This window comes from Heteronotia binoei, chromosome 2 (genome assembly GCF_032191835.1).
Source record: "Heteronotia binoei isolate CCM8104 ecotype False Entrance Well chromosome 2, APGP_CSIRO_Hbin_v1, whole genome shotgun sequence".
NCBI classification, from domain to species: Eukaryota; Metazoa; Chordata; class Lepidosauria; order Squamata; family Gekkonidae; genus Heteronotia; species Heteronotia binoei.
In genome coordinates, this window is record NC_083224.1 from 198,125,702 (window position 1) to 198,153,597 (window position 27,896).

The 27,896-nt window shown below is 51.6% G+C and overlaps 1 protein-coding gene across 1 annotated transcript in view; it reads left to right on the forward strand.

Annotated features, from left to right (window-relative positions):
• The window catches only part of COMP (cartilage oligomeric matrix protein), a 93,232-nt gene extending 70,821 nt beyond the window's left edge, over nt 1-22,411 (forward strand). The window contains exons 13-19 of the mRNA XM_060233141.1: nt 4,975-5,168; nt 9,745-9,923; nt 14,682-14,730; nt 16,718-16,914; nt 19,539-19,711; nt 20,639-20,778; nt 21,190-22,411. Of these exons, the coding sequence (XP_060089124.1) occupies nt 4,975-5,168; nt 9,745-9,923; nt 14,682-14,730; nt 16,718-16,914; nt 19,539-19,711; nt 20,639-20,778; nt 21,190-21,239 (982 nt within the window). The 3' untranslated portion in view covers nt 21,240-22,411. The remainder of the gene's footprint in view (nt 1-4,974; nt 5,169-9,744; nt 9,924-14,681; nt 14,731-16,717; nt 16,915-19,538; nt 19,712-20,638; nt 20,779-21,189) is intronic.
• Nucleotides 22,412-27,896: the final 5,485 nt, after the last annotated feature.

Here is a 27,896-nt window from a genome sequence, read left to right on the forward strand (position 1 = left end):
CAGACTCCTACGCTGACTATAACCACGGATGCATCCCTGTGGGGCTGGGGTGCACACGCGAACGACATGTGTGTGGGGGGCAAATGGCCTCAGGATCTTCTGCGTTACCACATCAACTTCCTGGAGCTGCTGGCCATACATCATGCCGTCCTCTCCTTCAAACATCTGATTACGGGGAGAACGGTAGCGATCTTGACAGACAACACCACTGCCCTCTCTTATGTGAACAGACAAGGCGGCACGGTTTCAAGGAAACTGTGCTTTCTAGCCCTAAGGATTTGGGAAATCTGCAGAGAATTGGACACAACTCTAGTAGCCACACATCTGCCAGGCAATCTGAACACCTGTGCGGATTACCTCAGTCGAGGGGGGGCCTCTCTCCACGAATGGGAACTCAATTGGGAGTTTCTTCGGCCGGTGTTCCAGAAATGGGGCACACCGGAAGTGGACGTGTTTGCCACACGCAGCACCTCAAAATGCGAAAAATTTTGCTGCAGAGGGGGGGCGGACCCCCTATCATTGGGAGACGGGTTACTGATCCCATGGTCCCGCCAGCACGTGTACCTCTTCCCACTGATCACGAGGGTGGTTCACAAGATTCATTTGGAACGCCCCAAGGGGATTCTCATCACACCATGGTGGCCCAGACAACAATGGTTCTCCCCGATACTGCGGCTGTCTCACGGGAGGTTCCACCAATTTCCAGTGAGCACAGACCTTCTACTATCTCACGACGGCAGGGTGATTCACCACGATGTACCCCACCTGAAACTCACAGCTTGGCGGCTGGAGTGACGAGATTGTCGGACAGAGCCCTTGACGTCATGCTGAATAGTAGAAAGTTATCCACGAGAAAATCGTATCAGTATAAATGGACAAGGTTTGCCCAATTTGTTAACAAGGCTAATAAAGAACCTAGGACAGCAGGCCTGCCACTAATATTAGACTTTTTGCTTTCACTAATGGACAAGGGACTAACGGTGTCATCGGTGAGGGTATACCTGGCAGCTATATCGGCTAGCCATGAACAATTGGGAGGCCATTCGGTATTTTCTCACCCTGATACTAAACGGTTCTTAAAGGGCTTAGCAAGATTGTACCCTACGGTACGTGACCCAGCCCCGGCCTGGGACCTTCCAGCAGTGTTGCAGGCGTTAACGGGAAAACCCTTCGAACCAATGGCGACATGTTCCTTGCAATTACTGTCTTGGAAAACAGCCTTTCTAGTGGCCGTTACCTCAGCCCGCAGGGTCGGTGAACTGGCAGCGTTGCGCTGCGATGACCCATACTTGAAATTCAGCGCGGAAGGAGTGAGGCTGCGCCCGGATGTAACCTTCCTTCCGAAAGTGACATCTGCCTTTCACCTGAATGCAGAAATATGCTTACCCGTGTACTTTCCAAACCCAAGTTCAGACTGGGAGAGGAAACTTCACACTCTAGATGTAAAAAGGGCACTCTCGTTCTACTTACATAGAGTGAGGCCTGGACGTAAGGACACTAGACTTTTTGTCTCATATTCCACAACATCTCAAGGTGTAAGAGTATCGTCACAGCGGATCTCCAAATGGATAACTGAGACGATAAAACTATGCTACTTGTTAAACAAGAGGCCCCTGCCAAGACAGATTAGAGCTCATTCCACTAGAGCCCTAGCGACATCGGCAGCCTTTATGAGAGGAATCCCACTGAAGGACATTTGTGATGCGGCCACTTGGTCCTCCCCGCATACGTTTGTAAACCATTATGCGTTGGACCTGGACTGGCGTAGACGCTCATCAGTGGGCCGTGCGGTGCTTCAAGAGGCTTCTCGATGATGGACCGTTGCACCCTCCTCCAGGTAGGACTCTGCTTGCTAATCTCCCATCAGTGTGATGCACAGAGACCACGAAGAAGATGAACAGGTTGCTTACCTGTAACTGATGATCTTCGAGTGGTCATCTGTGCAGTCACACTACCCGCCCTCCTTCCCCTCCGCTGCCGGTCCATCTCTAAGGGCTTACGCAGCGGTCAGAAGGAACTGGCGGGATGTCCGCTCCGGTCCCTGTGGGCATGCGCAGTGGGGCTTCTGCGCATGCGCACTGGGCCTGGGGCGCGGAAATCCGCAGCTTTCAAGAATACCGATCGAGATCGGCGCAGGCGCCTATATCCCATCAGTGTGACTGCACAGATGACCACTCGAAGATCATCAGTTACAGGTAAGCAACCTGTTCTTCCTCCAGTAGAACACGGCACTTGAGCCCGAAAGATTCTTCAAACCCTAATGATGTTACCAGCCGAGAAAACCTGAAATCTTTGATAATACTGACTTTGATGGACCAAGGGTCTGATTCAATACAAGGCAGCTTCATATGTCCATATGACTGGGCCTGGGGTGCATGCCGCCCCAGGCAGACTCGCTGCCCGCTGCCCTTCTCATCCCTCCCTCCCTTTCCTACTATTACAGTGCTCAGGAAGGGGCTGTGTTTAAGAAGGTAGGGCCGATTCTAGCACTCCTTTGAGCATGGGGGTGGGCGGTGGAGCGTGCTGCTGTAGAAGGAGAGGGGAGGGAGGGCGGAAGCATTTTACCCGCAGGGGGAGGGAGGAGGCGGCAGCAGTGAGGTGACGGCGGCAGCGGCAGGTAAACCACGCATTTGCCTCGGGTGCGGGGATAGGGGGGAGAGCCTAATTTGGCGACCCCCTCCCGGCACCCTAGGCAAATGCCTAGTTTGCCTAGTAGCTGAGCCGGCCTTGTAAATACTTGCCAGGACAGACTCTGCATAGCAGCTGGGATTGGATGAGCTTGGGCCATCCAGTCCAGGACAGCCTCCCTTGCAGGTCAAGAGTCACGCTCTGTCTCTGCACCGGGAGTGGCCGAAGGGTCCAATCACATGGAGCACAGAGATGCAGCACCCCCAGCAGAGGCAACCTCCTTGGAAGACCAACAGTCGGGAGGGCAGGGGCAGGCTTTATTCAGCCACCTCCCTGAATCTATTTCAAGCCCCAGCGAGGGTCGGTCACCAGAAGTCACCATGACTCTCAACTTCTCCTCTGGCAAGTACTTGGATGGGAGGTCTCCTTGGAATACCAGGGCTGGGAGGCGGGGGCAGGCTCTATTCAGCCACCTCCCTGAATCTACTTCAAGCCCATAGCAGGGGTCGGTCCACAGAGGTCACCATTAGGGTTTGTAGAATCTTTCGGGCTCAAGTGCCGTGTTCTGCTGGAGAAAGTTTTCCTTCCAGACGTTTCGTCCTCGGCTGCGAACATCCTCAGTGGCGTTGCAGCCGGAGCAGGCGCTCTGACTTTCTTGGCTGCTGTGCATTGAGTGAGGCCAGAGGTCACCATGACTTCCAGGTGCACACACACGCACACGCATTAATAAATACCAGACAAATTCAAACTACTTATTACAATTAAAATGGGAAGGTGAGACAGTGAAGGAAGTTATGATCAAATGGACTCAAAACCTAGGAGATATTATTGATTTCGAACAGGGGTGGGGTACAGTGGCTTTCCAGATGTTTTTTGCCTACAACTCCCATCAGCCCCAGCTATTGGCCATGCTGGCTGGGGCTGATGGGAGTTGTAGGCAAAAAAAACATCTAGAGAGCCACGGCTCCCCACCCCTGATTTAGAACAATGGTCACAGGTATGGAAAATGAGTTCTAGAATAACGAAATCAGTAACTTTTCAAGAAAACTTCTTTAAAATGTTCCATCGATGGTATATGACACTATATAGACTCGCTAAAATATATCCTTAAACGTCCAAAATGTGCTGGAGTGCTAAGAACCAGGTACCTTTTTTCACCTGTGGTGGTTATGTAAAAGGGCTTAGAGCCTATTGGGTGCAAGTGCATGACATGTTGCAAAAGATCTTTAAAACAGTAATACCGTTTGAGTCTGAATTGTTTTTCTTAAGTATGGTACAGCAATTAACTGAGAGAAAGAGCAGACATTTAATGCAGCCAGACTCCCAAATGCAGCGTATTGGAGGGAAAAGCAGACACCTAAAACAGATGAATTATTAAATAAGATTCTAGATACAGCTGAATTAGATGTATCAACAGAGTTGTCGAATGGAAAATCTAGACAAGATGCAACTGAAAAATGGATTAAGTTGCATGATTGGTTAAGTTTGAATTGGAAAGGAAAGGTTCCCTGTGCAAGCACCAGTCATTTCTGACTCTGGGGTGACGTTGCTTTCGCAACGTTTTCACGGCAGACTTTTTGCCGTGATTTGCCATTGCCTTCCCCAGTCTTCTACGCTTTCCCCCCCAGCAAGCTGGGGACTCCTTTTACAGACCTCGGAAGGATGGAAGGCGGGGTCAACCTTGAGCCGGCTATCTGAAAACCCAGCTTCTGCCGGGGATCGAACTCAGGTCGTGAGCAGAACTTAGGACTGCAGTACTGCAGCTTTAACACTCTGCGCCACGGGGCTCTTAATAGTTTGAATTGACGACAACATAATTAAATGCATAGTACAGTAATGAAGCAAAACTGGGTAGGATGTACGAATGTAGAGGAGATACTTTTATAAACTCATATAGTAAGCTAACTGTATGAAATTCATTACCTCTGTTCTCTAAGCGTGTATGAATATATGGTATATAAGTTTTCTTGGATGAACAATCTTTTTGGTTTTGTGTGTATGAAATAACTAATGTTAAAAAAATACCAAAAAAAAGAAGAAAGGAGGTGAGTTCATAGGAGCGGCTCAAATGCCAGCAACACAAGTGGGCAGCCATCTTTGAAGTCAGATAGTTCTAGTCTGTGCTCTGAGAGTGACTGTAGGATCTGTCCAGAGACCAGGCTCCAGCAGAAGCTGATTAAAAGTTGGTCAGATCAGAACACCGACTCATGCAGAGACACATAAAAAAGGGTAGGGATCTTCGAGCACAGCACAATAACAGCCTTCTCACTGCATGCTATGCTTCTGGATAGAAATCTTGAAGGATCTGTATTAAGTACTCCTGCTTTCTCTCCGTCTCTCGGACAGCGATGGGGACGGTCATCAGGACTCCAGGGACAACTGCCCCTCGGTGCCCAACAGCTCCCAACTGGACTCCGACCGGGATGGAATCGGCGACGAGTGTGATGACGATGATGACAACGATGGCATCCCGGATCAGAGACCCCCGGGCCCCGACAACTGCCGTCTGGTCCCCAATCCCGGCCAGGAAGACACAAACAGTAAGCAGGCCAGTTTGATGTAGTGATTAAGTGTGCGGACTCTTATCTGGGAGAACTGGGTTTGATTCTCCCACTCCTCCACTTGCACCTGCTGGAATGGCCTTGGGTTAGCCAGAGCTCTCACAGGAGTTGTCCTTGAAAGTGCGGCTTCTGAGAGAGCTCTCTCAGCCCCACCTGCCCCACAGGATTTCTGTTGTGGGGGAGGAAGGGAAGGAGAATGTAGGCCACTCTGAGACTCTGTCCGTGAAAGGGCAGCTTCTGGGAGAGCTCTCACAGCCCCACCCGCCTCACAGGGTGTCTGTTGTGGGGGAGGAAGGGAAAGGAGATTGTAGGCCACTCTGAGACTGTCCTTGAAAGGGAAGCTTCTAGGAGAGCTTTCTCAGCCCCAGCCACCTCACAGGGTGTCTGTTGTGGGGGAGGAAGGGAAAGGAGACTGTAGGCCACTCCGAGCCTCTGTCCTTGAAAGGGCAGCTTCTGGGAGAGCTCTCTCAGCCCCACCCGCCTCACAGGGTGTCTGTTGTGGGGGTGGAAGGGAAAAGAGATTGTAGGCTACGCCGAGCCTCTATCCTTGAAAGGGCAGCTTCTGCGAGAGCTCTCTCAGCCCCACCCGCCTCACAGGGTATCTGTTGTGGGGGAGGAAGGGAAAGGAGATTGGAGGCCACTCCGAGCCTCTGTCCTTGAAAGGGCAGCTTCTGGGAGAGTTCTCTTAGCCCCACCCGCCTCACAAGGTGTCTGTTGTGGGGGAGGAAGGGAAAGGAGATTGTAGGCCACTCCGAGCCTCTGTCCTTGAAAGGGCAGCTTCTGCGAGAGCTCTCTCTGCCCCACCTGCCTCACAGGGTATCTGTTGTGGGGGAGGAAGGGAAAGGAGATTGTAGGCCACTCCGAGCCTCTGTCCTTGAAAGGGCAGCTTCTGGGAGAGCTCTCTCAGCCCCACCCACCTCACAAGGTGTCTGTTGTGGGGGAGGAAGGGAAAGGAGATTGTAGGCCACTCTGAGACTCTGATTCAGAGAGAAGGGCGGTGTATAAATCTATGGCCTTCTTCTCTGCATAGCAACTCTGGACTTTCTCAGGGGTCTCCCATCCAACTACTAACCAGGGTTGACACTGCTTAGCTTCTGAGATCTGATGAGGTCAGGCTAGTCTGGGCCAATCAGGTCAAAACACTCTAAATAGGTGCCGAGGAACCTACAGTTTTTCAGGCTCATCCCATAGTGGCCTAAAGATAGTGGGTTTTTTTGTTTTCTCAGTTTGGGAGGAATGATGACAGAGGCAAGCTTTTTTTAAAAAAACCTGCCGCAAGGTTCCAAAGTTGTGAAGGGAAAGAAAAGCCTGTTCTGTAATCTCTGTACGTGCAAATGTGCAGCTACACACTCTCTGATTGCACATTGTTTATTCTGCATTCCGCAAGAAAGAAATGATGTGTAACGTCTTCCAGCTGGGCTAGCCAGGGGGGGCGGGGTGGGGTGATGTTCTGGGCCCCGAAGTTGCAGCTTCGGAGATTTTGGAAAATGTTGAAAACATGTTTTGTAACCATGAGAGCTTTTTTTTTGGGGGGGGGGGATGTAACCTGGAAAAAAAGAAGTCTCCGCTGAATTTTGTGCCCACAAATGTTGGTTTGCTTGTAGACTGACAGCAGAAGTGGCATTCCGGATAGAGGCCTCATCAACTACAGCACCCATACAAAGCCACAACTGGGGGGGGAACATGCTAGAGGACTGCTGAATTGCTGAGCAGTCGGGTTAGAACCGATAAAAGGAAGTCCTTCTTTGCCCAAAGGGGGATTAACATGTGGAATTCACTGCCACAAGAGGTGGCGGCGGCTACAAGCATAGCCAGCTTCAAGAGGGGATTGGATAAACATCTGAAGCAGAGGTCCATTAGTGGCTATCAGCCACAGTGCATTGTTGGAACTCTCTGTCTGGGGCAATGATGCTCTGTATTCTTGTTCTTGGGGGGGGGGACAGTGGAAGGGCTTCTAGCCCCACTGATGGACCTCCTGACGGCACCTGGGTTTTTTGGCCACTGTGTGACACAGAGTGTTGGACTGGATGGACCATTGGCCTTATCCAACATGACTTCTCTTATGTTCTTTTGTCTGGGGCAGTGATGCTCCGTATTCTTGGTGCCTGGGGGGGGGGGCAGTGGGAGGGCTTCTAGTGTCCTGGCCCCACTGATGGACCTCCTGATGGCACCTGGCTTTTTTAGCCCTGTGTGACACAGAGTGTAGGACTGGATGGGCCACTGACCTGATCCAACATGGCTTCTCTCATGTTCTTATGTCTGGGTCAGTGATGCTCTGTATTCTTGGTGCTTGGGAAGGGCAACAGTGTGAGGGCTTCTAGTGTCCTGGCCCCACTGGTGGACCTCCTGATGGCGCCTGGGTTTTTTGGCCGCTGTGTGACACAGAGTGTCGGACCGGATGGGCCATTGGCCTGATCCAACATGGCTTCTCTTTTGTTCTTATGATTATAAAATTATGGATGTGGTAGAGAGAGTCGACAAGGGGTTTTTCTCCCTCTCCCAAAAGACTAGAAACTCAAGGGCATCCAGTTAAGCTGGTGGGCTGTAGGTTCAAGATGGACTGAAGGAAAGACTACTTGACAGAGAGAGTGATTAAAATGTGGAATTCCAAGCCTGAGAATGTAGCGATGGCTTCAGGAGTAAACAGATTTAAAGGGGGATTCAATAGATTCGTGGAGGAGAAGTCTTATCAGTGGCTACTAGCCATGGTGACTGAGGGGAACCTGCACATTCAGAGCCACTAAGAGCCAAGAGGCACTAATCCCAGAGCCAGGAGAAAACATCAGGGGGAGGTCTCGGCCTCTATGCCCTGTTGTTGGTCCTCCAGAGGCAGGATGCTGGACTAGATAGACCACTGGCCTGTTCCAGCAGGGCTCTTCCAATGTTCTCATGAAGGTCTTGGCCTCTCTGCCCTGTTGTTCACCCGCCAGAGGAACTGGTTGGCCACTGTGTGAGAAAGGATGCTCAACTACATGAATCCTCACTGGTCTGATCCAGCAGGGCTCTTCTGATGGTCTGATCCAGCAGGGCTCTTATGAAGGCCTCGACCTCTCTGCCCTGTTGTTGGCTGTCCAGAGGAACTGGTTGGCCACTGTGTGAGACAGGATACTGGACTAGATGGACCACAGGTCTGATCCAGCAGGGCTCTTCTTATGTTCTTATGAAGGCCTCAGCCTCTCTGCCCTGTTGTTGGCCCTCCAGAGGAACAGGTTGGCCACTGTGTGAGGCAGGATGCTGGACTAGATGGACCTTCACTGGTCTGATCCAGCACGGCTCTTCTGATGTTCTTATGAAGGCCTCGGCCTCTATGCCCTGCTGTTGGCCCTCCAGAGAAAGTGGTTGGCCACTTTGTGTGACAGGATGCTGAACTAGATGAACCCTCACTGGTCTGATCCAGCAGGGTTCCTCTGATGTTCTTAAGATGGCCTCAGCCTCTATGCCCTGTTGTTGGCCCTCCAGAGGAACTGGTTGGCCACTGTGTGAGACAGGATGGCTGCACTAGATGGACCACTGGTCTGATCCAGCAGGGCACTTCTGATGTTCTTATGAAGGCCTCAGCCTCTATGCCCTGTTGTTGGTCTTCCAAAGGAACTGGCTGGCCTCTATGTGAGACAGGATGCTGGACTAGATGGACCCTCACTGGTCTGATCCAGCAGGGCTCTTCTGATGTTCTTATGAAGTCCTTGGTCTCTACGCCCTGTTGCTGGCCCTCCAAAGGAACTGGTTGGCCCCTGTGTGAGGCAGGAGGCTGGACTAGATGGACCACCGGTCTGATCCAGCAGGGATCTTCTGATCTTCTTCTCAGGGGGAGGCCTCAGCCTCTCTGCCCTGTTGTTGGCCCTCCAGAGGAACTGGTTGGCCACTGAGTGAGACAGGAGCCTAAACTACATGGACCCTCACTGGTCTGACCCAGCAGGGCTCTTCTGAAGTTCTTTTGAAGGCCTCCGCCTCTATGGCCTGCTGTTGAATCTCCAGAGGAACTGGTTGGCCTCTGTGTGTCAAGCCTGACTCCATTTGTCACCTTGGATCAAAAAGATGAGCAGAGTGTCTCCACCCTCAGAACATGCTGCTACACTGTCTTTCCGAGAAAAACAAGGAAGTCTCATCAGACATGCCAGGCCAGGTGGGGTGGGTGACTGGGAATGCAGCAAGGCTGCCAAGCCCTCGGTCCGGGCGGGGAATCCCCTGCCCTGGAGGTTCCCAACCAGCCGTCCCACATTGGGCTGGCAGGGGGAACCTCCCCCTGCATTGCCGGCATGGTGACGTCACCCGGAAGTGATGTCATCAAAATGGCGGCGCGCACACACACACACACACACAGGGTCACTCTAGGCATTTCTGGGGAAACTCTATGGTTTTCCAGGACGCTCTAGCCGTTTGGGAGGTAAAACTCTATGGCACAGTAGGTTGGGTGTGTGAATGTCCCCCGCCGGGGCTTGAGGAAGACTTGGCAACCCTAGGATGCAGGTTCAATGGCTGTGATCAGTGGGGCTCCCATGGAAGGCTGGGGAGGAGCCGATCGCAAGCCTGAGACCCCCTCCCCACTGCCCTGCAGGAGACGGCATCGGGAACGCCTGCGAGGACGATTTTGACAAGGACCTGGTGGTTGACCGGATCGACGTCTGTCCCGAGAATGCCGAAGTGACGCTGACTGACTTCCGGGCCTTCCAGACGGTGGTGCTGGACCCCGAAGGCGACGCTCAAATCGACCCTAACTGGATTGTTCTCAACCAGGTGGGTCAGTAGAGGGAGAGTGCTGGTTTCCCACATGGAGATGGCCAGCCCCGTAGCTCAGCGTCACAGGAGGAGGGGGCCATGGGGGGCTGTAGGAGGGGGGGTCATGGGGGTGAGAGCCAGAAGCTGGAGAGTCTGGGGCCACTCTTCTCCCTCCCCCGTCCAGTGGGATTAAAATTGCATGGCAGCTCTGATTCCCCTTCCGCCTTTCCTGGAGCTCAGCCTGCAGTGATCAACTTCCTAATTCTGATGGCTGATTTGTATCTCTGCCCTCCCTCCCCATTTCCCTGCTTTCCTGTGTCCTTCCCCAGCCATGAGCAGCAGGGAACGTGCGACTTGTACACACTGGCTGGGGGGAGACAGCTCATTTCCAGACTACAGAGATCAGTTCCCCAGGAGAAAAGGGCTGCTATGGAGGGGGAACTCTGGGGCACTGTAACCCACTGAGGTCCTCATCCTCACCAGGCCCCACCCCCAAATCTCCAGGAGTTTCCCAGCCCAGACTTGGCAACCTTACCCCTCTATGAGATCCAGTTTGGTGTAGTGGTTAAGTGTGCGAACTCTTATCTGGGAGAACCGGGTTTGATTCCCCACTCCTGCACTTGCAGCTGCTGGAATGGCCTTGGGTCAGCCATAGCTCTGGCAGAGGTTGTCCTTGAAAGGGCAGCTGCTGTGAGAGCCCTCTCCAGCCCCACCTGCCTCACAGGGTGTCTGTTGTGGGGGAGGAAGGGGAAGGAGATTGTAGGCCACTCTGAGACTCTGTCCTTGAAAGGGCAACTGCTGGGAGAGCCCTCTCAGTCCCACCCACCTCACAGGGTGTCTGTTGTGGGGATGCAAGGGAAAGGAGATTGTAGGCCACTCTGAGACTTTGTCCTTGAAAGGGCAGCTTCTGGGAGAGCTCTCTCAGCCTCACCCACCTCACAGGGTGTCTGTTGTGGGGGAGGAAGGGAAAGGAGATTGTAGGCCACTCTGAGACTCTGTCCTTGAAAGGGCAGCTTCTGGGAGAGCTCTCTCAGCCCCACCCGCCTCACAGGGTGTCTGTTGTGGGGAAGGAAGGGAAAGGAGATTGTAGGCCACTCTGAGCCTCTGTTCTTGAAAGGGCAGCTGCTGTGAGAGTTCTCTCAGCCCCACCCACCTCACAGGGTGTCTGTTGTGGGGGGAGAAGATATAGGAGATTGTAAGCCGCTCTGAGGCTCTGATTCAGAGAGAAGGGTGGGGTAGCAATCTGCAATTCTTCTTTTTCTATCCCCTGCTGGTGGCCGGGGGGAACATGGTAACTATATATCAGCCCGTTACTGCTCCGTTAAATAGTGCCTCTTCGTTCAGAGTGGTTCCTCCACCAGTTCCCATCCCTTCCTCTATGGCAGGGGTGGCCAAACGTACTTAATGTAGGAAAGGTCCCCTGTGCAAGCACCAGCCGTTTCCAACTCTGGGGTGACGTTGCTTTCACAACGTTTTCACGGCAGACTTTTTACGGGATGGTTTGCCATTGCCTTCCCCAGTCATCTACGCTTTCCCCCCAGCAAGCTGGGGACTCCATTCACCGACCTCGGAAGAATGGAAGGCTGAATCGACCTGGAGTTGGCTACCTGAAAACCCAGCTTCTGCCGGGGATCGAACTCAGGTCGTGAGCAGAGCTTAGAACTGCAGTACTGCATCTTTAATACTCTGTGCCACGGGCCTCCTCTGCTTAATGTAGGAAAAGGAAAGGTCTCCTGTGCAAGCACCAGTTGTTTTCGACTCTGGGGGTGATGTTGCTTTCACAATGTTTTCACAGCAGACTTTTTACGGGGTGGTTTGCCATTGCCTTGCCCAGTCTTTTACACTTTCCCCCCAGCAAGCTGGGGACTCATTTGACCGACCTCAGAAGGGTGAAAGACTGAGTGAACCTTGGGCTGGCTACCTGAATCCAGCTTCCGCCGGAATCGAACTCAGGTCGTGAGCAGAGAGTTCAGACCTCAGTACTGCAGTACTGCTGCTTTACCACTCTGCGCCACGGGGCCGCTATTTAAGCTACACAAAATAAACGTTGGATGTTTGAGAGCCACAAGACATGAAGGAAGGGTGGGTAAGGATGGTGGAAAGAAAGCAAAGAGATGGAGGAGGAGGAGAGAGGGGGAAAGAAAGCAACTTCAACTTTGAATGCATTCTCTAAGCTGCCAGCTGGCTTGGCCTGGAAGTGATTTAGAGAGACAAATGCCTTCTCCAAGCTGGCCGAGAGTGGTGGGGCTTTGAGAGCCACACAAGAGGTGTGAAAGAGCCACATGTGGCTCCCGAGCCACAGTCTAGCCAGCCCTGCTCTTGGGCTTATTGCAGGTGTGAGCCACATGTGGCTCTTTCACACATATTGTGCGGCTCTTGGAGCCCCTACCATCCTGCTGGCTGGCTTGGAGAAGGCCTTGGTCTCTTTGAATCACTCCTGCAATTCAAGCCAGGTGGCGGCTTAGCGAATGCCCTTAAAGTTGCTTTTTTCCACCTCTCCCTCCCCTCATCTCTTTGCCTTCTTTTCTTCTTGTCTTGCGGCTCTCAAAAACCTGATGTTTATTTTATGTAGCTCTTACATTAAGCAAGTTTGGCCACCCCTGGCTTATTGGCACTTTCTCCGTCCCCCGCTAACCCAAGCCACTGGCTGAGTAAAGGAACCGGGGCCTTTTCTGAGGAGCTCAAAGGTTTGGGACTGACTGGCAGCTACTTATTAAGAGGGTCGTCCCAAGGCGCAGAGTTATAAAGCTGCAGTCCTGCAGTCCGAGCTCTCTGCTCACAACCTGAGTTCGATCTCGGTGGAAGCTGGGCTCAAGTACCCGGCTGAAGGTTGACTCAGCCTTCCATCCTTCTGAGATCAGTCAAAGGAGTACCCAGCTTGTCAGCAGGAAAATGTAGAGGACTGGGGAGGCACTGGCAAATCACCCCGTAAAAAGTCTGCCATGAAAACGTCATGTTGCAACATCACCCCAGAGGTGCACAGGGAACTACTACCTTTACCTCCCTTTACTGTGAATACAGCAAGAGTTGAAAGGACAAGCCAACAATGGCTGAACAATACTAGCTTTAATGAATTACTTATTAATACATTTTATAGAGAACTACACAGTAACTCAATTGCATACACGTATGTCTTCATATAAGAGCCCCGTGGTGCAGAGTGGTAAAGCTGCAATACTGCAGTTGGAGCCCTCTACTCACAACCTGAGTTTGATCCCGGCGGAAGCTGGTTCAAGTAGCTGGCTCCAGGTTGACTCAGCCTTCCATCCTTCCGAGGTCAGTCAAAGGAGTCCCCAGCTCGCTGGCGGGAAAGCGTAGATGACTGGGGAAGGCAATGGCAAACCACCTCGTAGAAAATCTACCGTGAAAACGTTGTGAAAGCACGTACATGTATGCAGTTGAGTTGCTGTGTAGTTCTCTACAAAATTTATTAAGAAGCAAATCATTATTTTTATTTTATCAAATTTATATCCCGCTCTCCCCTGGCGGGCTCAGGGCGGCTAACAGCAGCAAATTAACCACATAAGACATTAAAAACAGATTGCACAATCAAATCAACCAATACAGTTTACAATCGTTTAAGACCAAGATGTGCGTTTCTAATTGCTCTGAAGGATCTTGCTTCACTTACGGTGGTTCAGTGGGATTATTGGTGCTGTGGGGTAATGTCATGGCCTGGTCACAGACTTCAGTGCCCTGGAATTCAGCACAGCTCAAAACGCAGGAGAATGACGTATCTAAACCAGGGGTGTCAAACATGCAGTTTGGGGGCCAAATCAGGCCCCCGGAGGGCTCCTATCAGGCCCTTGAGTAACTGGCTGTCATCTGCTTCCTTCTCCCTCTCTCTTGCTTCCTTCTTCATAACAGCTTGCTTTGCCAGGCTTGCTCAATGGCGCAGGAGCTTCAGAGCAAAACCTCCATTTTCTCCATTGGCTGAGGCTCCTCCCTTGGGGAGGAAGGGAGAGAAGCAGAGCTTGCTTTGGCAAGCTCTCTCGATTGCACAGCAGAGCTACTGAGCCAAGCCTCTCTTCCTTCTATTGGCTGAGGCTCCTCCCCCTCCTGGTCCCCTGGGGAAGGAAGGAAAGAGCCAGAGCTTCCTTTGCCCATTTCCCTGGATCCCATGGGAGAGATGCAAAGAAAGCAGCTTTAAGACCAACAAGTGCTAATGTTTTGTGTTTTATTTTTAAGTTTAAAAAAAGCCCCTTGTGTTTGTCTGGGTGCATTCACACTACGCTAACGCGTTTTACATCTGGAGTTTTGCTATTTTTACACAGTAAAAATCCGGATGTAAAATGCATTAGTTAGGGTAGTGCAAATGCACCCTTTGTGTCCTTTATGAAGTTTATATCTCCCCTACCTGGCATTACATTTTATGAAGAAGATGATGATATTGGATTTATATCCCGCCCTGCACTCCGAAGAGTCTTAGAGAGGCTCCCAATCTCCTTTACCTTCCTCCCCCACAACAGACACCCTGTGAGGTGGGTGGGGCTGGAGAGGGCTCTCACAGCAGCTGCCCTTTCAAGGACAACCTCTGCCAGAGCTATGGCTGACCCAAGGCCATTCCAGCAGGTGCAAGTGGAGGAGTGGGGAATCAAACCTGGTTCTCCCAGATAAGAGTCTGCACAGTTAACCACTACACCAAAATGGCTCAGCCCATCTCATTTATATCAGATCTGGCCCACGTAACAGATGAGTTCGACACCTCTGCCTTAGGGAGCACGCCCCGTTAAATAACCCCGGCTAATGGACAAACATGCTCCCCATTTTTTGCAGGGCATGGAAATTGTGCAGACCATGAACAGCGACCCAGGCTTGGCTGTAGGTAAGGGCTCTTCTACTCTCTCCCTAGACGAAGCCATCCTTAGCTGAGAGAACGGGATAGATCCCAGCGGGCAGCCGTGTGGGTCTGAAGTCTCGTGTCGCCTTTAAGACCACCAAAGTTTTATTCAGAACGTAAGCTTTCGGGTGCTCTAAGCACACTTCTTCAGGCGAGGAATCAGGGACAGTGAGAAGAGCTACGTGCAACTGGTAGGCGGTGGTTTAGAATGCAAACTGGTACAAATTTAAAATCCAGTGGCAGAACAGTAAAATTAACAAATTGAGCAAAACTTTGATCTGGGTAGCGTGAGAAACCAATAAAACAGCGACATGTCAAAATGTGAGAAGGAGTGGCGTGTGGGGTTTTGACTCAGTGCTGCGTGCCGATATTGTTCGTTTTGTGTTACAGTGCTTGTTGTTCACAACACACTGAAGTTGCATTTGGCACGGAGAGTTTTTTCTTTCTCCTGTGGGAACCGTTAACGGATGATCCACTTCTCCACTTTCGGCCCCTCTCATATTTGTCAGATGCAGAGACCACAGTCGGGCAAAAGCTAATCGCAGAGGGGCTGCCCTGTTAGTCTGTCAGTAGCAAGATAAAACAGAAGTCTGGGGGCAACTTAAAAACTAACATTCTTTATTTCAATATGAACTCTCCTGGGTCAGAGTTCACTTTCTTCAGATATATGGGGAAAATCATTTTAGGTGATTTTTTTTTTGGGGGGGGGGAAACCCAGAAAGGGGTGGAAGGCAGGGAGAGGGCTGGTGTGAATTGAATCATAAATATTTCAAGTGGAATTCTCTGTGAAAGGGACTAGAAATACAAATAAGCATTCCTACAAAAAAAAAATGTGAGAATGGGAAGGATAGTGGCTCTGTGGTAGAGCATCTGCTCGGGAAGCAGAAGGGCCCAGGTTCAATCCCCGGCATCTCCAACTCAAAAGGGTCCAGGCAGTAGGTGATGGAGATGGAGGGACAGTGACTCAGTGGTAGAGCATCTGCTTGGGAAGTAGAAGATCCCAGGTTCAATCCCCGGCATCTCCAACTCAAAAGGGTCCAGGCAGTAGGTGATGGAGATGGAGGGAAGGTGGCTCAGTGGTAGAGCATCTGCTTGGGAAGCAGAAGGGCCCAGGTTCAATCCCCGGCATCTCCAACTCAAAAGGGTCCAGGCAGTAGGTGATGGAGATGGAGGGACGGTGGCTCAGTGGTAGAGCATCTGCTCGGGAAGCAGAAGGGCCCAGGTTCAATCCCCGGCATCTCCAACTCAAAAGGGTCCAGGCAGTAGGTGAAGGAGACGGAGGGACGGTGGTTCAGTGGTAGAGCATCTGCTTGGGAAGCAGAAGGTTCCAGGTTCAATCCCCAGCATCTCCCAACTAGAAAGGGTCCAGGCAAGCAGGCAGTGAAAAACCTCCGCTTGAGACCCTGGAGAGCCGCTGCCAGTCTGAGTAGACAATACTGACTTTGATGGACCAAGAGTCCGATTCAGTAGAAGGCAGCTTCATAGGTTCAATGTCTGCTAATCTGCTCTATGGTTTATAAGCCTGCCCTCGTTTTGGCCGAGTGAGCTCTCTATCTTGACAAACTCAGATCGATTTCCTACTCACCTTACGCCACTCTCACGTTCCTCTTCTTAGCCGGGTTTCCTTTCAATTCCACACTGTCTGCCCAAGGGCTGCAAGTATCAGTGTTTTCGCCCAGCAAACAGAAACTGGTTTTTGAGGTTTCCGTTTGCTGCACAAAAACGCCGACGTTACTTGCAACCCCAGGGCAGATGGTGTGAAATCGGAAGGAAGCCCCGCTGAGAAGAGGAATGTGACAGCTGCGTAAGGCGAGTGGGAAATCGGCCTCAGTGACGCGAGCTTGCACAAGTTGCAGGTGCGAACAGCCTAGGTGCAAAAATGCCCCACAATGTGTTCTCTAGCACGATTAAGGAGATTTAATGGCATCTCTCATGCCTCCTGTTTGCCCTCCTTCCCCACCTCCTGGTTCAGGCTACACCGCGTTCAACGGGGTGGACTTCGAAGGCACCTTCCACGTGAACACGGCCACCGACGACGACTACGCCGGCTTCATCTTCGGCTACCAGGACAGCGCCAGCTTCTACGTGGTCATGTGGAAGCAGATGGAGCAGACCTACTGGCAAGCCAACCCCTTCCGGGCAGTGGCTGAACCCGGCATCCAGCTGAAGGTAACCGGGCATTTACGAAGCCTTCGGCCACAGCCTTGTAGCAGCCACCGTGTGAATGCAGAGTCTCAGAAAAGGAGGGAAATCCTCTACCTTTCATAGTTAAGTGCAGGCCTCAGATTCAGCAGGAGCTCCTAGAAGCGCAGTTCCTGAACCTTTCTGAGGGTTCCCCCTCTTCCTCTCCACCCACCTTGTCCATTGAATAGGAGGTGCAGCTGCATAACAATCCCTGGATTAGGAGAGCGGGCAGCCAGCCACCAGGGCCTTTGCCACACCCCCAGCAGTCCTCATTAACCCCTGGAGAAGCCCACACCACCCTTTCTCCGCTTCTGATGTGATTTTGGGTGGCAGGTGGCTTGCTGGGAGGGGGTTGGCCCAGAGAGCCCCAGGCGAGTGAGATTCAGCCAGCCCAAGCAGGCCTCGCTCGCCCGGGGCTCTTCATTCTTTCATCAGGTTGCTTTTGGCTGGAGGTGGCGGTGGCATATGCTAATGAGTTATGCTAATGAGCTCCGCCACCTATTTTTCTACAAAACGACACCCGGTTAAGCCCTTCTACAATTAATCTATTCCTGTTTTCCCAAATCCCTTTCTTTCATTGACTTGTAGGAAACTGATACAAGAGAAAATAAGAGCCCTTTAGCCCCTCAAGACTAGAGCATCAGGCTTTTTTCAGTCGTCTTTGCAATTCTGACAGTCGGGTGGGCGCAACCACAAAATGGCTGCCACAGCTTACCTTCAAGCCACACAGTGAAGATGATGATACTGGATTTATATCCCACCTTTCACTCTGAATCTCAGAGCGGCTTACAATCTCCTTCACCTTCCTCCCTCAATGTGGATAGCACTTGGATGGGAGACTGTCCTTGAAATACCCAGTCAGGAGGCAGTGGCAGGCTTATTCAGCCACCTCCCTGAATATCCTCCAGGATCTCAGTAGGGGTCAGTTACCAGAGGTAGCCATGACTTCCAGGTGCAGGCAGGCAAGCAAACACACACACACACAAATACAAAAATACCAAAAAAAGACACCCTGTGAGGTAGGTGGGGCTGAGAGAGCTCTCCCAGAAGCTGCCCTTTCAAGGACAGAGTTTCAGAGCGGCCTACAATCCCCTTTCTCTTCCTCCCCTACAACAGACACTCTGTGAGGCAGCTGGGGCTGAGAGAGCTCTCCCAGAAGCTGCCCTTTCAAGGACAGAGTTTCAGAGCGGCCTACAGTCTCCTTTCCCTTCCTCCCCTACAACAGACACTCTGTGAGGCAGCTGAGGCTGAGAGAGCTCTCCCAGAAGCTGCCCTTTCAAAGACAGAGGCTCAGAGCAGCCTGCAATCTCCTTTCCCTTCCTCCTCCACAACAGACATCCTGTGAGGCGTTTGGGGCTGAGAGAGCTCTCCCAGAAGCTGCCCTTTCAAGGACAGAGTCTCAGAGCGGCCTACAGTCTCCTTTCCCTTCCTCCCCTACAACAGACACCCTGTGAGGCAGCTGGGGCTGAGAGAGCTCTCCCAGAAGCTGCCCTTTCAAGGACAGAGTCTCAGAGCAGCCTACAATCTCCTTTCCCTTCTTCCCGCACAACAGGCACCCTGTGAGGCAGGTGGGGCTGAGAGAGCTTTCCCGGAAGCTGTCCTTTCAAGGACAACTCCTGTGAAAGCTATGACTAACCCAAGGCCATTTCAGCAGGTGCAAGTGGAGGAGTGGGGAATCAAACCCAGTTCTCCCAGATAAGAGTCAGCACACTTAACCATTGCACCAAACTGGCTCTGGCTATATAAAATTGTGCTGGGAGGTGAAAACTCCTCTGGGAAGATTATTTATGTGTCCCTCTTTCATGGGGTGGTGGTGTAAACCAGTGTGTTTCCACTTGATTAATATATTCACAATGCTTTGTGTCCTTGCCCAATTGGGAGCCTTATTAGTGGTCCTGAAACGAGGCAGTGAGGGGAGGATAGAAATATTTGGAATAAATACGAACTTGAAGTCACCGTCTTGCAGCTTAACTCATGATGGGAGGAAGGAGGGGGGCAGAGAATCAGAACCACACGTTATTGAGAGCCCATCTCAGAGAGGGACAGATGTAACCCCAATGTTAAACCCACTGGCGGCTCAAGCTTTGATTCGTCTCCAGGAAAAGAGATTTAAAGTAAAGGACTGTTATCTAAGAGGCTCTCTTTGGCTTTTCTTAAGTACTGAAGTAGCATATATGGGTGAAGGTCATCTCTTAGGCCAGGGGTGGCCAAATTTGCTTAGTGTTAGGAGACACACAGAATAAACAGATGTTTGAGAGCTGCAAGACGCGAATGCCAGAAGGAAGGAAAATAGATGGGGAGGGAGAGGTGGTAAGAAAGCAACGTTAAATGCATACCCTTTGCCTGCTGGCTGGCTTGGAGAAGCGATTTAAAGAGAGAAATGCCTTCTCCAAGGTGACCGATGGGGTGGTGGGGGCTTGGAGAGCCACACAATATGTGTGAAAGAGCCCTGTCTAAGGCCCACTGTGGCCCAGTTCTGAAGGTGTGCTTTGCAGGTGGAAGCAGGACCCCGAAACAGAAACATAAAGGGGTCCCACCAACCCACCCCCATCAGGATTGCTGGTTCCCTCCTCTGATTTCTAATGAGCCTCTTTCCCCCCCGAATCCAGGCAGTGAAGTCCAAAACAGGGCCGGGAGAATACCTGCGCAATTCACTCTGGCACACGGGGGACACGGCCGACCAAGTCAAGCTGCTGTGGAAAGACCCCCGCAACGTTGGGTGGAAAGACAAGACCTCCTACCGCTGGTTCCTGCAGCATCGCCCCCAGGTGGGCTACATCCGGTAAGGAGGGGAGGCGAAAGGTGATGCTTTTGGGGGTGATGAACCATTTCGAGACAGAAGCCCCCCTCCTGTCACAGCACCATGTTATTTTTTGATTCAGCCGATATTCTGTTCCTTTCCCCGCCAAGCAGAGCTCGGCGCGGCTCCCAACAGTTAGATGTGCAATAAAATTAATTTGTGACCATTTTAAAAACTGAATATTACATGCTAAAAATCTAATGATCGATCTGCTCTGCAAGATGGCGCCCCGGAAATCCACCTCAGGTAGTCAGCTGATCTAACCGAAAGATATTTAAGACAACCTCAGAATGGCCTTGGGTCAGCCAGAGCTCTGGCAGAGGTTGTCCTTGAAAGGGCAGCTTCTGGGAGAGCTCTCTCAACCCCACCCACCTCACAGGGTGTCTGTTGTAGGGGAGAAAGAGAAGGAGATTGTAGGCCGCTCTGAGACTCTGTCCTTGAAAGGGCAGCTTCTGGAAGAGCTCTCTCAGCCCCACCCCCCTCACAGGGTGTCTGTTGTGGGGGAGGAAGGGAAAGGAGATTGTAGGCTGCTCTGAGACTTGTACTTGGAAGGGCAGCTTCTGTGAGAACTCTCTCAGCCCCACCCACCTCCCAGGGTGTCTGTTGTGGGGGAGGAAGAGAAAAGAGATTGTAAGCGGGTCTGAAACTCTGAGATTCAGAGGAGGGCAGGATATAAATCCAATGTTGTCATCGTCATTATTATTATTACTACCTTGTATTATATAATGAAATAACTATACAACTCATGGACCAGTTGCTAACAGTCCATGGACCGGTACAGGTCTGCAGCCCGGGGGTTGGGGACCCCTGCTCTAACTGTTACGCCATGCTGGCTCTCGAGACCCCTGTCCCGTCAGGACTGTCCTTCATCCCCCCCCCTCCCTTCTACTCTTTGGACTGCTCCCCCAGGGCTCGCTTCTACGAGGGCTCCGAGATGGTGGCTGACACAGGGGTCGTCCTCGACACAACCATGAGAGGGGGCCGCCTGGGAGTCTTCTGCTTCTCCCAGGAGAACATCATCTGGTCTAACCTACGCTATCGCTGCAACGGTGAGTGGGGCCAAACCAGACCTCGTTGGCCGCCCTAGAGGTGGGCCACAGAGCCAGTTTCTCTGGTCCTTGGAATGCGAAAAAGCTTGTTGAACGGACGTAGAAATGGTTTTTAAGCAACTCTGAGTTGCCACGTGGCTTAAGAGTTCTCAAAGGGGTATAAATCTGCAGCCGCCTTCTTTGTCTTCCTCCAGATTTCACTGCCCCCCTTTAACACAGCTGGAGGTTGTACCTTCTCTGCATATTTGAATGGAGGGGCGGGGGGGGGGCGAGAGGTGGGTTAACAGTCACTGCACAAGACCCCCCCCCCTCCCAATTGGGCAAGCAGCACACAGCAACCGATCTCTTATTGGCTCAGTCTCCCCAGGCCCATTTCTCTCCAGACTGAATTCCGATTTCCTCCCAATCCAGACACGATTCCTGAAGACTACGAGTCATACCGATATCAGAAGGACTACTAACGCCACCAGCCCTTCCCTTCCCTTGGATTCGCCTGAGAGACTCTCGCTACGTTTGCTGCTTCTCCGCGGTATACTCAGCCGGGAACGGGCCACGCGAGCCACACCTCGGGCCGTCACTTCCCCACAGACGCCTTTCTTGGAAGCCTTCCGGGGACTTGCTGGGTTTGGACGGAGGGCAGTTTGTTCTGCAGGGTGGAGGAAGAACCTCTCACCTGCCCGGTGGGACGCGGCGAGGGAGCTGCCAACACATCGCAACACCTCCCGCCCTCCAATAATTAAAGCTCTTGTCAGCCTAAATTAGCTACCTATGGAAGAGGTTGCTCATCAAAACCACTGCTCCGGCCTGGCCTCTTTCCAACTAATTTGGCATGGGCTAAAAATCCAGCCCCGTGTCTGCTTCGGGTGAGGTTTCCCGTCGCTCTTCTGTACGAGTCACCGCTCGGGGCTTCTGATGAGGAGATACGCTTAAGAAGCATCGCTGACTTAGAAACACAAGAGGTCTCCTGCTAACGCTTTGTCTGACAGCTGAGGGACCCCCCCCCCAAAAAAGCTTAATTGTGCAAACTTGATAGTATTGTGCCTACAATTCTGTTCCCCCCCCCCAAGAGAAAAATACCAAAACAAATCATAGTGAGTTTGGGAATTTCAAAGCTAATTCAACTCATGTGAGGAGCTGTGGGTCTTACTCATAACTCCACGCTCGCCTTTGCCAGTCTCCCCCAGCCCTGCTGCTCAAATCATGAAGCCAGGTCGTTCAAAAAGAAACATGCGGGTTTCTTGAGAGCCCGGAAGAAAATAAACATAGACCAGAATTTTTCAGGAATTTTTTAAAGAAATGGCTATTAAGCTTTTTGGCTACCAAAAGGGCCTGTATTTGAAAGGCCGGCTGCAATCTGGAAAGGTCATTCTGTAGCCCAAGTGAGTTCCAATAAGCAAAGAAACCCCCCACGGGAAGATTGTTAAATTTAACGGAGACATCCCCACCCCCACGTCCCCCGAATCATTCAGAAAAGCAGAGCTGGGCGGCCAGAGAGAAAAACAGTTGAACTTTATTACATTTTTTTTTCATTTACAAATAATGCAAAGTTACAAAGACCAAAAGCTTTCACAGAAAAATAAGGAAACAAACAAACAAAAATAAAGAGATTGAAAAAGAATGTACACAGAATCGCGCTGTTTTTTTTTTTGTTTTCACATCATCGTCGTGTTCTTAAAGTTCGCAAAAAGAAGGAAAAAAACACACACGCTTTACAAAGCCACCTTCGGGGTTCTGGGTTTTGTTTTGTTTTTTTGCCAAGAGAGAAAGCCACAATAAATTAAGCATCTATGTTCCAGCGTTCCTGTGCTCCTGTCCCACCCACCCCCCGCCCCCAAAACCTGTCGTTCAAATGGTAGGATTTGCATATATCAGTAAAGTCATTCCACTAGTTTGTTATGGTTTGGGGGGGAAAAAACTGAACCTGTAAAGAACAGGATGTGACACAATCCAAAAATACAGAAAAACAAAGCCAAACGCTGTCTCCCACCCCCCGGCAATCAAAAATGAAGTTTATATATATATATTTTAGCTGCCTATCAGAAAGAGAAACTGCTACACACAGCCAGGATTATGTTATTTGGATAATCTCCATTTCCCTCCCTCCCCACCTCTATTATTTTACACTCACAGGTCTCTGCAGAATTTGTCCTGGACAGGAGAGGCCCTGTCACGAGGTTTGGAAAAATAATTCCTTCTCCCTAACCCCCAAGGTTCAATATCTACCTCCCCCAACCAAGCTAGAATTCATGTTGACAGGCTATATCATTTCGTGTCAGATGGTCTCCTTGGCTCTAACTCATACACCTGGAACAGTATGATAAAACGTGGATAATTCGGTTTAAGTCGCTCATGCCCGTATAGCGTTTAGGAACTATCAAAAGACGAAAATAAGAAGTCTCCCCCAACCGAGAAACGTCTCAAGTTTGCTGAATAAATCGTTATTTCCTAACGGCAGGCACTTTCCCTTCTCTGGGCCTCAAAATATCCTTTTAAAAACCCACTCCCCCCCCACCCCCGCCTGATTATCTCTGCACAGATTCAATCCATCACCTACTCCTTATACTGAGCCCGTTGCTGCAAAAGGGGGCTTTGCACAGACTGCTGCGAAGTTGGCATTCCAAAGTGTACGGAGCCGTTTTATGCCGCCTTTCGGAGCCTCCCAGTGCAGATATTCGGTGAGATACAGTGGCGTCGATCACATGGGGAAGGGGAGGCTAAGTAACCCCCCCCCCCTTGGCCCATTTCTTTCCAAATGCATCAGGAACGACAGAACTGGGGCTCTTCTTCTAGCAGGAGCTCCTCTGCATATCAGGCCACGCCCCCCCCGATGTAGCCAATCCTCCAAGAGCTTAGAGGGCTCTTAGCACAGGGCCTACTGTAGGCTCCAGGAGGATTGGCTACGTCAGGGGGGCGTGGCCTAATATGCAGAGGAGCTCCTGCTAGAAAAAGAGAGAACACAGAGGAGCACAGAGTGACACCTTGCCTTTCGGAACAAAGACCTGAAAGGAAAGTAACCGAGCAACATTTCTATGAGACGATCCAAGACTCCTTGATGTGAAACATTCAGAACCATCGTCGGAGCGTTAGGAAATCTGTCATTCCAAAGACCGGCTTTTAGCAGCCTACAGCAGAAGAATCTGGGGTCTGCGGGAACATTGCCCCCGCCCCCAACTGTCCCTGGCTGTTTCCTTTAAAGTTTCTTTTTTTAAAAGTCCCAAGGCACACCAGAGGAAAACCGCACCTTAGACGACAAGAGTGGAGTCTCTCCAAGATGCTTAACCGACTTAACCCCACCTCCCACCCCTGCCCTGTTCTAGTAAGCCGTGCGTTCTGCATTCTAAGTGTGGCTTGATTCTGTTGATGGAATACGGAGAAATCGGGAGGGAGATGGACACGCATTTCTAGCCACCCCCTTCCTGCCCCCAAATAAGCACAGAAGGCGGAAGAGAATCTCACCGGATGTCTGGGATCTGGCCTTCCAAACCGTCTGCCCACGGAGACTGCAAAAGCCTCCCTACACTGCGGAGATTTCCTTATTTGCTCCTTTCCCATACTCCTTTCTTCGTGTGTGGCTGTAAAGAGAATAAAAGCAACAGCCCCCCCCCCCCAATTGGAGCAGAGACAGACCGGGTGCCCTGAACCAACAGCCTGCGAAGCAAGCAGCACACCTGTGAATGCCGTGTGACCTCTCCCCCCAGTTCTAGCCATCCCTGCTCACCTGTTGCCAACACTGCAGCAATCAGGCTGTGCGCTATGAGGGAGCAGACCCTCTGGACCACGCCTCTCGTGGCTTCTCACAGCCCCAGGCTAAGTTTCCGCCTATGTCACATGCCCTCCCACCAGTGCTCGGGATCTTCCCTGACACCATACCCCCCCCCCCCCGGCCCCCGCTGTCACTCCAAGGATTACGGATGGGCACGAACGGCACTTTTGCAGTTTGATTTGTGCAGGGGTGGAATTCTAGCAGGAGCCACTTTGCATGTTAGGCCACCCCCCCCCCCGATATAGCCAATCCTCCAAGAGCTTACAAAAAAGAGCCTTGTAAGCTCCAGGAGGATTGGCTACATCAAGGGTGTGTGGCCTAATAGGCAAAGGAGCTCCTGCTAGAATTCCACCCCCCGGATTCGTGGCTGAACCAAGAACCCATACGCCGGCTCGCATCAGTTTGTCACCCGTTCAGAGTTTAAATCCTTGCTTTCTGCTCCTTGTGGCTTTTCGCTGGGAGCGGAAAGCAGGGGTTTAAACCGAAGTTGCTGTTGTTTTTAATTGCGGAGAGCACAAAGCAGGGATTCAACCGAACCACCGCAAACTGCATCAAAATTCGTGAACGCCTGCAGCGGCTCTTCGGTTCGCGAACACCGCTTTGCGAACCACCCCAAATTTGTGGCAATCTTTACTTTGCCAGCTGGTTTGTGCCCATCGCAACCGAGGACCTTTCGGACACCCCAGCACGCTCCTGGATGCCATGAGCCACCCAATCTTGCATCCTAACCAATAACTAACAGCTGCAGCAATTACAGAAAACTGTTTTTTTTTTGGGGGGGGGATTAATCTGTGACATATTGCCTTATCTGCTTTGGCGTTCCACAACCCCATCTCACGAGGATCAGAAGGCGTCTGATGCAAGAAATTGGATGAAGTACGGAACAGAGGCAAGAGAAGTTTGCCTGCCTCTTAACACTTCCCCTAAGATCTCCCTTCAAGCTCCTGGGCCGTGAGAAACAGCTCTGTACCATGCACATGCTCAACGCTCCAGTTAATTATTATGTATTAATCTTGCTTCCTGTATGCCTTTCAAGGAGCCCCGTGGCGCAGAGCGGTAAAGCTGCAGTTCTGCAGTCCAAGCCCTCTGCTCACGATCTGAGTTCGATCCCAGCGGAAGCTGGGTTCAGGTAGCTGGCTCCAGGTTGACTCAGCCTTCCATCCTTCAGAGACTGGTAAAAGGAGTACTCAGCTCGCTGGGGGGGAAACGGTAGATGACTGGGGAAGGCAGTGGCAAACCACCCCGTAAAAAAAAAGTCTGCCGTGAAAAACACGGTGATGCGACGTCACCCCAGAGTCGGAAATGACTGGTGCTTGCACAGGGGACGACCTTTACCTTTATGCCTTCCTTAATCAGTTAAAAAATTGGCCAAGCCCATGGATTTTTATATAGATTTACAGGCTAGGTCCCCTGGATCTGTTTCGCTAGAAAGGATGTCTTCCGCTCTGGCACAAGGAGGTGCCCTCAGTTGATGCCACGAGCTCTCCTGAAGCTCAGGCACAGAGGGAAGTTGCCACTGCTCCCGGAACAGATTCCCTGCGATGTCGCCTGACAGCTCCATATAAAGCAAATATACGTCACAATCCAGAGAAGACAAATAAATAGAACACGCAACACGGATCAACAGGTTCCTCGATGTAGTGTTTGGATATTGCCCGTCCCCCCCCCCTCCCACCCGTCATCTCTTGCAATATATTAATAAAAAAGTCACATGATACGCTTCTTTAATTTAAAAAAGGTAGAAATGGTTTATGATACACTTGTGTTAAACTGGTGGCCACTGGAGGGCAGGTGACGTAAAGACTGGTGCCTGTTTAATTCCCCCCGCCCCGTTCGTTTTTTTGAATTCAAAAGGACGCGTGCGTAGATATTAAAATGGCTGTTTCACAACATTGTCACAGTGACGAGAGAAGTTCTGGATTCAAGCGCTTTCGGCGTTAAGAGGGGTGGGGCTGGGAGGGGTAACTGGAGCCCTCCAAAGGGGTTTCTCCAAAAGGCGTTTCATTCTCCTTAACGGGGAAGCCTTCGAACGATCACTGCTGAGAAACCATCTCCTCCCAGCAAAATTCCCCACTTTTACCCATCTGCCGAGGAAACCCTGGCAGATTACAGACGATTCAGCGTAAGAGATCAGGAGGGGGTGGTGGGGGAAGAGTTTAAGACAAGTCAGTCGTCTCACTGGCGCATTTCCTGCCAAGGGTCCAAACCGCCCCGGGGCTCCCTGGAACACGATTCGAAAACTGCTGCCTTAGGGGAAAGGGTGGCACAAATTAAGAGCAGGTCTGGGAAGGGGGGGGCGGGCACAAGACAGCCATTTTCAAAGTTTGTGCCAGCAACTTCAGGCACTGAACAGTTTAGCCGTTGAAAGCGAAACAAACAGAAAACAGAAAAAGAAGACGCTTCAGTGGCTGGTTGCTTTTTTCCCCCCCATTTGAAAAGCAAACTCTTAAAAAACGAGAACGTGCCCCGTCTGTACAAGGGAAAGGGGTTTTTTTTTTCCGAACAGCTCAGCCAAGCGCGAGCAAGTAGATCGCCAACATGCAGAAAGCCTGTGCGGTAGCAGCCGCAGCTGAAGCTGCCTGCGTCTCACTTGCGCATGCAGTATTTGGGACAGACCCAAGCCTCAGATGCATCAGGAGCACAGCTCCTGAACCTTTCTGAGGGTTCCCCCTCTTCCTCCCCACCTTGTCCACTGAGTAGGAGGTGCAGCTGCATAACAATCCCTGGATTAGGAGAGCGGGCAGCCAGCCAGCCACCAGGGGCTTTGCCACACCTCCGGCAGCCCTCATTAACCCCTGGAGAAGCCTGCCCCCACCCTTTCTCCACTTCTGGTGTGATTTTGGGTGGCTTGCTGGCCTTTCGACTGCGAGGTTGGCCCAGGAGAGCCCCGAGCAGGCCTCGCTCACCCGGGGCTCTCCTTTCTTGCATCAGGCTGGTTTTGGCTGGGGCGGGCAGGGCGGCATATGCTAATGAGTTACGCTAATGAGCTCTGCCACCTATTTTTCTACAAAAAGACCCCTGGACGGACCTCTGTGCCCCCTTGGAGGGATTCGCACACGTGATTCCCCTCCCTCTGTGAGAGAAGCCCTGCTGGATCAGACCAAAGGCCCCTCTTTGGTGCAGCGTCCCTCTTTCCGACAGCGGCCGGCCTCTCTGAAGCCCGAACCCCGGGGCAAGAAGGCAACGGAGCCCTGCCTCCTGTAGCTTCTTCCCAGCCTCTGGTGTGTTCAGAGCTCAACTACCTCTGAGCGTGGAGGTTCCGTCAATCCGAAATGGAACACAAGGCTGAGCACCTGACAGAACACGGTCTAGAGTGGCAGATGCCCCCCCCCCCCCGCCAAGCCCAAAAGCACCT